At 36.7% G+C, this 12363-nt stretch overlaps 1 protein-coding gene across 1 annotated transcript in view; it reads right to left on the bottom strand.

The window, feature by feature from the left end:
• LOC125673153 (dystrophin-like) overlaps positions 1-12363 on the bottom strand; it is a 155277-nt gene that overhangs the window by 1391 nt on the left and 141523 nt on the right. The window contains exons 67-73 of the mRNA XM_056158146.1: positions 10111-10182; positions 8372-8416; positions 4543-4609; positions 3992-4083; positions 3606-3840; positions 1167-1302; positions 908-982 (exon numbers count right to left, since the gene is read on the bottom strand). Coding sequence (XP_056014121.1) covers positions 908-982; positions 1167-1302; positions 3606-3840; positions 3992-4083; positions 4543-4609; positions 8372-8416; positions 10111-10182 — 722 coding nt within the window. The remainder of the gene's footprint in view (positions 1-907; positions 983-1166; positions 1303-3605; positions 3841-3991; positions 4084-4542; positions 4610-8371; positions 8417-10110; positions 10183-12363) is intronic.

Genomic DNA, 12363 nt, shown 5'->3' with positions numbered 1-12363 from the left:
TGAACAATTACACTACCATAAACTGTACACCAATTAATACTTCAATGCAAGAAAGTTTTGGAAGTTCTTGACTATTCTTTATTTGTGAATATGTCTCGCAGCTAATCTTATTTATGAGGAACCATTCCAAAGTTGCAAAAATCAAAAAGCTGCAGAGGATGAGTTCTAAGTTATTGATATTTGACTATAAAATCAGTCCTAATAATAGTCGTTTTACAGTATCCCTTTGTAGCCCACTGCCTCTATAGGTACCCTGTGCCACAGTCCCTATAAGTACCCTGTGCCACATTCCCTATAAGTACCCTGTGTCACTACCCCTATAAGTACCCTGTGTCACTACCCCTATAAGTACCCTGTGTCACTACCCCTATAAGTACCTGTGTCACAGTCCCTATAAGTAACCTGTGTCACTACTCCTATAAGTACCCTGTGTCACTGTCCCTATAAGTACTCTGTGTCACAGTCCCTCTAAGTATCCTGTGTCACTGTCCCTATAAGTATCCTGTGTCACTGTCCCTTAAGTACCTGTGTCACTACCCCTATAAGTTCCTGTGTCACAGTCCCTATAAGTACTCTGTGTCACAGTCCCTATAAGTACCCTGTGTCACTGCCCCTATAAGTACCCTGTGTCACTACCCCTATAAATACCCTGTGCCAATGCACAATATTATCAAACTGAAAATAAAAATTGATCCTCCTATCTTTTCGTAAACCATGCATAATGTGCTAGCGAGTCTTTGCTGCTGTTTTTCCCACATTACATTGTATTTTTCTCAAAGTTGATTGTTTGAAAAGTATTGTCTCAGAAAACTTCTTACTTATACCCATGTCCATACTCTCACTACTTTCTTATAAACAACAAAAATTGCTCTAAACATTTCAGCAAAAAGATGTCATTACTATTTACCTTTGTCTTCTGAATATGATGTGCTGGTGTTGGGAACAATATCACTGATATCACCATTTTCCTCCATCTTTCCCTCTGTACAAAAAGATTGTGACATTGAACAGAAATGATGGAGCACCAAACATTAACGTAGAAAGAAACATCTCGACAACGATTCTTCAAAACATCTACAATGTTAACTGAATCTATTACAAATGAACTGATTGACCAACATTAATGGGAATGAATTCTCCCTGCTTGACTGCACAGTGAAACAGACCTGAATGACCGTTCACTTTTGGTGTGGACTCCAAGGCAGGGCTGAAGATTAACTTGGACTGTCCCTGGGGACCAGAATTGGTGGATGAGGGGGTAGTGGGAGCTGATGCAGTCACCGGTAGACTGGTTTCCTGGGGCTGTAAATGAACAAATTACTGACATTGTAAACACTACAAAACTCATGACTCATTCGACTGTCAACTTTCAGTCGCAGGACACAAGTATTTGTCACTGACACATGCTCTAGCTGTTGAGCTTTATCGCGTTTCGTATCATGCTATTTACTGAAAAGCATGTGGAATTTCCCACAAATATACATCACATTTTGATGATGACTTGTCTGCTGTCATTAGATTTTGCAAATTCAGAAACATGGCCCATTGCAAAAAGAAAAGTCACAAACGCTAACCAGACGGAGAAAATAAAGCAGAACTTGGGAGGTTTTTGGTATACCTTGAGGACAACTGATGTTGGTATCATAAAAAAACTTCAAAGTTCATGGAAGTGCAGAAAATAGATGTTGATCTGGATTGAAGCCAAACTTCACCATGCATGATGAAATGTAACTTTCAAGGATAATGAAAAATAACAGAAATGGGACATTGGTTGATATTACCAATAAAATCAATGAAGCAAAGGACTGCAATTTTTGTTCCAAGACTGTTAGAAGAAAATTATTTAAATGAGTTATAATTGACAGGTACAGAAAAAGAAGATGGTCGTCACAGAGTGTAACAGAAAAAAGCAAGTTTCTTGGTGCAAGAAAAAACAAGAGGCCCATGGGCCACATCGCTCACCTGAGTCACTTTGGCCCATATCTGAAGACTTTCCATATATATTTGCATGTAAAACCTTAGTCCCTATTACGGCCCAAACTACCCTTTGCAAACTTGAATCTACACTATGTCAGAAAGCTTTCATGTAAATGTCAACTTCTTTGGCCTAATGGTTCTTGAGAAGGAGATTTTTAAAACTTTTTCCTATATTTGTATGTAAAACTTTAACCCCCCCCCCCCACTTGTGGCCCCATCCTACCCCCCGGGGGCCAAGGTTTGAACAAACTTGAATCTGCACTATGTCAGAAAGTTTTCTTGTAAATATCAGCTTTTCTGACTCAGTGGTTATTGAGAAAAAGATTTTAACTATATATTTGTATGTAAAACTTTGATCCCCCTTGTGGCCCCATCCTACCCTGGGGGCCATGATTTGAACAAACTTGAATCTGCACTATGTCAGAAAGTTTTCATGTAAAAATCAGCTTTTCTGACTCAGTGGTTCTTGAGAAGAAGATTTTTCCTATATATTTGTATGTAAAATTTTGATCCCCTATTGTGGCCCCATCCAACCCCCGGGGCCCATGATTTGAACAAACTTGAATCTGAATTATGTCAGGAAGCTTTCATGTAAATCTCAGCTTTTCTGGTTCTTGAGAAGAAGATTTTTAAATGACCCCACCCTATTTTTGCATTTTTGTGATTATCTCCCCATTGAAAGGGACATGGCCCTTCATTTGAACAAACTTGAAAGCCCTTCACCCAAGGATGCTTTTGGCCATGTTTGGTTGAAATTGGCCCAGTGGTTCTGGAGAAGAAGTCGAAAATGTGAAAAGTTTAACAGACAGACAGACGACGGACAAAAAGCGATCAGAAAAGCTCACTTGAGCTTTCAGAAAGCTCAGATGAGCTAAAAAATGGATGGCTTATAATAAGTGAAAGAACTGGATGTTTAGTGATGAGTGTCTGGTAGAAATATGTAACAAATTTGTAACAAATTTACTTTTGATGAGCATACATTTGTTCAAATCATAACCATGTTGGGTATTGTGGGGTCACAATAGGGGATGAAAGTTTTATATACAACAATAGGAAATCAAATGAAAAGTTTTTGGAAAACTTCATATGAACAGCTTAGTCATGTTAATATGCAGGCATCCTCAGGAGTGCAGATTCAAATTTATTGAAACAATGCTCCCAAAAGAAGGATGAGACCATCAAAGGGGTTACATTGAAAGTTTTTCAATACATGAGAATATATAGGGGAAAATATTAAATGTATGCTCATCAAGAGTAGCAGAGCCACAGTTAGTGATATTAGTATGTAAGCATCCTCAGGTAGTTCAGACAGAAGTTTATTCAAATCCTGGACTCGATAACAAAAGGGTAAAATATCATACTCTCAAAGAGTAGCAGGGCAGGATTAGTAATATCATTAGATGCAAGCATCCCCAGGTATACATGTAGTACTAGTTTCTTCAGGTCAATGCCTTGGTTGTATATCTATGACCATTTTGGCCCCATATGGTACCAAACCCCTACCCCTGGGATCATGAAATCTACAATAATGGTAAATGGTTACCTGCTCCTTCTAAATATTCATTTAGTTTTAATTATTATCAATAGCATTAAAGATGTTATTTAAATCCTCTGGTTGACTTATTTACCTGGTCCAGTAGGTGTCTGAGCCTTTGGAGTTGAGCCTCCAGTTGCTTGTTGTGGTCCTCAAGAATTCTCATCCTTGACTCTAGTCGACCTTTATGTTGCCGTAGTAACTTGGCCTCGGCAATCATTTCCTCATCATGATCCTCAGGTTCCTCCATGGAGTCTGAAAAACCATTACCATTGACGACCCTCATCTCATTAGCCTGCCGTAAGCGGTCATACTCTGCTTGTAGAGTCCTGTAAAATGAGGGAAAATTCTAAAAATTCAAGGAATCTGTTCAAAAATCCTTCATACAATTAAATAAAAAACATTTTAAAAAAGTATGAATGAAATTTTATGCCTGACTGTAAAGTTGCTTCAAATCATCAAATTTCCCCCCCATCTTACTTGTTTTCATCCTCCAAATCCCGGATCATGGCCTGGAGTTCCGACTTCTGTTCAGAGTCCACCGCCATCATTATCTGCATTGGGCTCTTCAACTTCAGTAAAAATAAATATGAACATTTTATCTCATGTTCCAAATGTGCAAGAGATTTTGTTCAAAACACACTCTGTTCATTTTCTGTCAAGAATCATATTTTTACATCATGAAAATTTCAATCTTATTTCATAGTTGCACAGACACAGGTGGGCAAATTCATCCCAAAACATTTTCCATAGAAAAAGTTTGGAAGCTCTATAAATTATGTAAGGGTTTAACATGGAAACAAAATGGATTTCTGAACACAATGGCAATAAATGAAGCCACAAGCTGTTGATGCCTATAATGCCGGCATCCTCCCATGGTGATGAAGAAGTTTCCAGATAAGAGTGGGCAGAGACATTTATACTTTAGTTTGTACTGCTGTTGTTGCTGTGGGTAAGCTTGGGAGTGAAACTTAGTGACAGAAAAATCCTGTGGGTTTGTGAAAACAGCAGACATTTGACATAGAACTTACGGCCTGATTTGAGGTATCTCCGTTTAGACTCTGGCAATACTGGGCAATCAAATGATGTTCATCATCTCTGAAATATCAATACATTTCTATTACAATCTTAAAGATTTTCTTAAATTCCATAATTAACTCTGAATAATTGCCAACTAATGCACCCCAATACATGTGAGATAATAAGAATTTTTGCTAGTCCACATTATCACCTCAAAACAAGAGGTACTGTGAGCAATGCTCACTAAGAATACCCCCCGCTTACCCCAATCTCCCAAAGGGTGTTGGTAATAGGTATAAACTACCTCTTTTCTGAGTGTAAAAAACAAATGGCATGACAAACCGAACCATATTGCTACTTCGATGTCCAGTGCGCGTGACCTTTGACCCCAAAATCGATAAGTAACATCTTCATCCCATGGGTAGTCCAGTCCATATGTAAGATATGGTGACTGTAGGTGGCAAGGATAGCACTTTAGAGCCCGGAAACCATATTGTTATTTCGATGTCCAGTGCGCTTGACCTTTGACCTTTTGACCCCAAAATCGACAGGTAATATCTTCATCCCATGGGTAGTCCAAATGTAAGATATGGTGACTGTAGGTGGCAAGGATAGCACTTTAGAGCCCGGAAACCATATTGCTACTTCGATGTCCAGTGCGCTTGACATTTGACCTTTTGACCCCAAAATCGATAGGGAACATCTTCATCCCATGGGTAGTCCATATGTATGATATGGTGACTGTAGGTGGAAAGGATAACGCTTTAGAGCCCGGAAACCATATTGCTACTTCGATGTCCAGTGCGCTTGACCTTTGACCTTTAGACCCCAAAATCGAAAGGGAACATCTTCATCCCATGGGTAGTCCGTATGTAAGATATGGTGACTGTAGGTGGCAAGGATAGCACTTTAGAGCCCGGAAACCAAATTGCTACTTCGATGTCCAGTGCACTTGACCTTTGACCTTTTGACCCCAAAATCGATAGGGAACATCTTCATCCCATGGGTAGTCCATATGTATGATATGGTGACTGTAGGTGGAAAGGATAACGCTTTAGAGCCCGGAAACCATATTGCTACTTCGATGTCCAGTGCGCTTGACCTTTGACCTTTAGACCCCAAAATCGAAAGGGAACATCTTCATCCCATGGGTAGTCCGTATGTAAGATATGGTGACTGTAGGTGGCAAGGATAGCACTTTAGAGCCCGGAAACCAAATTGCTACTTCGATGTCCAGTGCACTTGACCTTTGACCTTTTGACCCCAAAATCGATAGGGAACATCTTCATCCCATGGGTAGTCCATATGTATGATATGGTGACTGTAGGTGGAAAGGATAACGCTTTAGAGCACAGAAACCAAATTGCTACTTCGATGTCCAGTGCGCTTGACATTTGACCTTTTAACCCCAAAATCGATAGGGAACATCTTCATCCCATGGGTAGTCCATATGTATGATATGGTGACGGTAGGTGGTAAGGATAACGCTTTAGAGCCCGGAAACCTTATTGCTACTTCGATGTCCAGTGCGCTTGACATTTGACCTTTTGACCCCAAAATCGATAGGGAACATCTTCATCCCATGGGTAGTCCATATGTATGATATGGTGACGGTAGGTGATAAGGATAACACTTTAGAGCCCGGAAACCATATTGCTACTTCGATGTCCAGTGCACTTGACCTTTGACCTTTTGACCCCAAAATCGATAGGGAACATCTTCATTCCATGGGTAGTCCATATATATGATATGGTGACGGTAGGTGGAAAGGATAATGCTTTAGAGTCCGGAAACCATTGCGTCTACAGACGGACGGACAGACAGACGGACAACCCGATTCCAGTATAAGCCCCCACAACTTGTTGCGGGGGGTATAACAATGAGGAATGATACCGGTACCGGTATGTACAGAATATTGCATTACAAATCATCTATATAGGGAAACTTTAGCACCCCCCCAACCCTTATAGATAGGTTCGACAGTATAAATACTTATAGATAGTTTACAAAGTATAACTACTTATAAATAGTTTACAAAGTATAAATAATTATACATGTAGATAGGTTCCAAAGTAGAAATACTTATAGATAGTTTACAAAGTATAGATACTTATAGATAGGTTCGACAGTATAAATACTTATAGATAGGTTCGACAGTATAGATACTTATACATAGGTTCGACAGTATAAATACTTATAGATAGGTTCGACAGTATAGATACTTATAGATAGGTTCGAAAGTATAAATACTTATAGATACATGTAGGTTCGACAGTATAAATACTTATAGATAGTTTACAAAGTATAAATACTTATATATGTAGATAGGTTCCAAAGTATAAATACTTATAGATAGGTTCCCAAGTATAAATACTTATAGATAGGTTACAAAGTATAAATACTTATAGACAGGTTTGACAGTATAGATACTTATACATAGGTTCGACAGTATAAATACTTATAGATAGGTTCGACAGTATAAATACTTATAGATAGGTTCGACAGTATAGATACTTATAGATAGGTTCGACAGTATAGATACTTATACATAGGTTCGACAGTATAAATACTTATAGATAGGTTTGACAGTATAAATACTTATAGATAGGTTCGACAGTATAGATACTTATAGATAGGTTCGACAGTATAGATACTTATACATAGGTTCGACAGTATAAATACTTATAGATAGGTTCGACAGTATAAATACTTATAGATAGGTTTGACAGTATAGATACTTATAGATAGGTTCGACAGTATAGATACTTATACATAGGTTCGACAGTATAAATACTTATAGATAGGTTTGACAGTATAAATACTTATAGATAGGTTTGACAGTATAGATACTTATACATAGGTTCGACAGTATAAATACTTATAGATAGGTTCGACAGTATAAATACTTATAGATAGGTTCGACAGTATAGATACTTATAGATAGGTTCGACAGTATAGATACTTATACATAGGTTCGACAGTATAAATACTTATAGATAGGTTTGACAGTATAAATACTTATAGATAGGTTCGACAGTATAGATACTTATAGATAGGTTCGACAGTATAGATACTTATACATAGGTTCGACAGTATAAATACTTATAGATAGGTTCGACAGTATAAATACTTATAGATAGGTTCGACAGTATAGATACTTATAGATAGGTTCGACAGTATAGATACTTATACATAGGTTCGACAGTATAAATACTTATAGATAGGTTCGACAGTATAGATACTTATAGATAGGTTCGACAGTATAGATACTTATACATAGGTTCGACAGTATAAATACTTATAGATAGGTTCGACAGTATAAATACTTATAGATAGGTTTGACAGTATAGATACTTATAGATAGGTTCGACAGTATAGATACTTATACATAGGTTCGACAGTATAAATACTTATAGATAGGTTTGACAGTATAAATACTTATAGATAGGTTCGACAGTATAGATACTTATACATAGGTTCGACAGTATAAATACTTATAGATAGGTTTGACAGTATAGATACTTATAGATAGGTTCGACAGTATAGATACTTATACATAGGTTCGACAGTATAAATACTTATAGATAGGTTCGACAGTATAAATACTTATAGATAGGTTCGACAGTATAGATACTTATACATAGGTTCGACAGTATAAATACTTATAGATAGGTTCGACAGTATAAATACTTATAGATAGGTTCGACAGTATAGATACTTATAGATAGGTTCGACAGTATAAATACTTATAGATAGGTTCGACAGTATAAATACTTATAGATAGGTTTGACAGTATCGATACTTATAGATACATGTAGGTTCGACAGTATAAATACTTACGAATCTGGAGTGGATGAATTTTGTCTTTGCTCCACCTCTGCCAATCTGAAATAAGCCATAAAAATCAGCTCACTTAATTCTTCTCACTGTCTTCCATTTCAAACAACTGAAATTGTCTACAGCTTGTACACTCGTAGTATAAAGTTAGCTAATCTACCACGCATCAAACAGAAATTGTTTACAGAAAGCAACAGCTCCATGGTCTTATTCTGATGCATTTTATAGTCAGACACATTGCACACAGCGTGACAAGGCATCTTTAATTAACACCAACACAATATTTTGATAAAATAAGTCTGCCACATCTGTCCTCCCTTTGGACACATAAACCAAACATACCACATTTTTGGAAAAATTTAATTAAACTAAAATAACTACTGTGTGAAAACACAGAAATCAATGAACAGCAGATACGTTGTTTGGAAAATAACACACAACCACCTCACGAATCAAAAAGCTCAAGATGAAAATTGCACCATTTTCCCTGGAGTTTCCTTTCCAAATGTCCGACAAAATCATTAATCACGTTACATAACAGGCAGACTGCAGAGAATGCACAAATTTTATCATCCCCTTGTTCACCTCCGATTCTCGTAGTAAAAATCAATTACAGTAGAAACAAATACATGCCTCCCTGGATATGCTTAAAAGCACAAACTGGGAAAATAGACTTGTTTGTCAGTGTCAGACATCGCTTGGTATATATAAATAGAAATGTCGTACACATGATGGGAAGGAGATTATATGATGGTACTCAGAGGATTCATCGGAAGAGGGGGTGGGGTGGGGTGGGGTGGGGTGGGGGGGGGGGGGGGTGGAGAAATGAAATATATAGCAAACTGAAGCATTCCAAAACATATGAACTTTCAAAATCAAACGAACCCAATTCTTATACCCCTATAAAATATTCCTACTAAATAATTCTATTCAAAAACATGTCCCGGTATTTTGACTGTTGAAGAAAAAAGTCTGTTAACCAGTGTGACATAGATCTGGCTATGATGTCACATCAGTGTGACATAGATCTGGCTATGATGTCACATCAGTGTGACATAGATCTGGCTATGATGTCACATCAGTGTGACATAGATCTGGCTATGATGTCACATCAGTGTGACATAGATCTGGCTATGATGTCACATCAGTGTGACATAGATCTGGCTATGATGTCACATGCTTTGTGGTGTATCTCATACACTTAACTCTGACATCACAAGTTTTAAATCAGCTGGAATTTTGATGCACATAAAATTGTAACTTTTCTATTTTTTTCTTTTTCAGTAATGATAGATAGTTGCACATAACAAAACAATTCTCGACTGGGGTTTCCAACCTGGTCTAACAAATCATCTACCCCAGTCATCTACTGTCCTCTACCCCAGTCATCTACTGTCCTTTATCCCAGTCATCTACTGTCCTCTACCCCAGTCAACCATAGGTGCTTGAGGACAGGACTTTTTCATTAAAAAAAACAAACCTGACTAGTATAAATATATTTTTAAATGAAATGTTTGTTTAAATCTAATTTTCAGATTGATGGTTTAGGATGGATCAGAAATAAGTCCTAAAGCAACAATTGGCCAAAAAAATTCACAAAAGGCCATTGTTTATGAGTTAGATATTTATTCTTTGCAATGATGGGCAAGTGGTATATTTTGTTCCTGTTACACATTTTTTTTAATTTTCCACTTTCTAATTGCTACAAAAAAATAGTCATAACCTAGAATTGAATGACTTACCTATTGGCATAGAGCTCGAGACGGGAATGCATATCATGGGACGAGATACTGTGCTGCGGTGACGGTGAGGGACTGCAACAGAAGAGGAAATATTGATGGAGAAACTGTTTATAAAATTAGAATTAAATACCTCTACACAGTTCAGATGCCTGAATCTAAGTACTTTATCTATATTTTCTTCACAATAACAAAATCATAATTGTATAGACATAATACATTATATCTCCTTAATAGTTGATGAATGTTTCTACAAAAACCATTTACTGTGATTTTAGTAATTTTTGTGCACAAGTCAAAAAATATAAATTTGTTGATAAGCAATATCATGGAAAACTTCTTTATCTTCTTCCATTATGACTAAATATTGTCCTTCGTAGGTCACTTGATTTCATGGTGTTGCTGTGCCACAAAAACATAAGATGCTTGTTCAATGAAAAAAGAACAAATATATCAACATGGAACCTCAAACTGATTGGAGTACACCAACACAAGTTCTCTGTCCTACAACACAAGTTCTCTGTCCCCACAACACAAGTTCTCTGTCCCCACAACACAAGTTCTCTGTCCATACTAACACAAATCTTACACTTCTAAATTAGCTATTTTATTATGAAGCAAAACCAATTATAGACCCCACAAAACTTCATTTAGAACTTGGATCACCGTGATTGTAAAAGAAGAAATTTACCTGTTGGGAAAGGCAAGGACTTTTCTGATGTACTTTTTTTTATTTGTCTATTACTTTTGCATTATTTTATTGATAGCCTTCACCATCAGCACTTATCACACACACTGCATTTTATGTTCTTAACCCCCCACCCCCCCACCCCTTTCCAAACAGAAAAAAAGAGGAAGGAGGAACAACCAGCTCTCCTTTAACTTTTCTGCCTCACACAAACTCTTTAACTTTCCTGTCTCACACAAACTCTTTTTGACATTTTCCAAATTAATGATTAAGTTTATTTTGACAAAATCAACATTGCCACAATCACCTGAAATCCAGACAACAATTCTACTAATACAACAGAATATAAAATTTACCTGCAGACATTATCCCCAATTCCCATTTTGTCAAAGATGTTATGAAAATTCCCTTCACGGAACTTCATGACTCATGCATAAAGGTGATGTAAACTTGCAAGCAATCTACATACTAGGAGAACAGTTTATTGATCTTGTTAATCCACACGCAGGTTGTTTACTACTGCCATGCATTATGTCTCAACCATTTCAAATTTTACAATTTCTGTCCTTTGTAATGATCATTGAATGTTTTCCAAGTCAATTCCCTCAGACAGCACAATACCAGATAAAATCATACATGCAGAACTAAATTTTTATCAACGGGAAATATTTCCTTGGTAACTCCATCGATTTGTGTGCAGATCAAGATCACCGATACTTGTGAATTCTGGTGGTGATTTGTAAGAATTTCTCTGTAAGACTGTGCTTGTGAAGTTATCATGATATTACGAAATGGAATAACCAATGATTCATGTCCCTATTTCCCAATATCCAAGTCAAAATTCACAAAATCAATTCTTTGTGCATAGAAGCAATAATCTAATAAGCTTGTTTAATGATAGCCAGATTTTCAAATCATCCATTTTATATCTCCATAAGTCATTTATATTTCAATTTGACAAAAAAAAACCAAACATTATTGTAATTGATTGATTGATTGAATATCTGGTGAAGGGCTGCAAAATTTAGGCCTATGCTCAGCGCTTATGGCCATTGAGCAGGGATGGATATATACATGTATATATATATTCTGTCGGAATTCCCAGTAGTTAAAATATCAAGCTTCATAAGTGCATCGTACACAACAGTAGTGCATTCATGAGGAAATGTCGCACATTACAATTTGTAAAGATACCAAAGGCAATAACACTGGAATGTAAATATTTATATTTGACACGTACTCCTTATAAAGGATAATTTTCTTTCAGAAACAAAAATAACAAAAAAATGGTTTGTATTTGATTTGAAAGCCCTGGACAAGCAGACATCTATTTTCTCCAGATTATTAATAATCTTTTTTGGTATAAAAAAAATTAATTGTCATTCACTTTCTTAACTCAGCTGAAGAACTGCTATTACTTGTGCTCAAAGTGTCAGTTCCTACACAGTTAATCTCCTTTATTGATTCATAATGCAAAAAAAATCCATACCCAGGTTACACCATGGACGACAAAAAGCTTTAATCACGCATGCTTTTGAATTTAATCAGTCTCCAAGGGCCTTTGCTGA

The sequence above is a fragment of the Ostrea edulis genome, chromosome 3 (assembly GCF_947568905.1).
Source record: "Ostrea edulis chromosome 3, xbOstEdul1.1, whole genome shotgun sequence".
NCBI classification, from domain to species: Eukaryota; Metazoa; Mollusca; class Bivalvia; order Ostreida; family Ostreidae; genus Ostrea; species Ostrea edulis.
The sequence above is the reverse complement of the archived record's forward strand: the minus strand, read 5'-3'. Positions and strand labels throughout refer to the sequence as shown.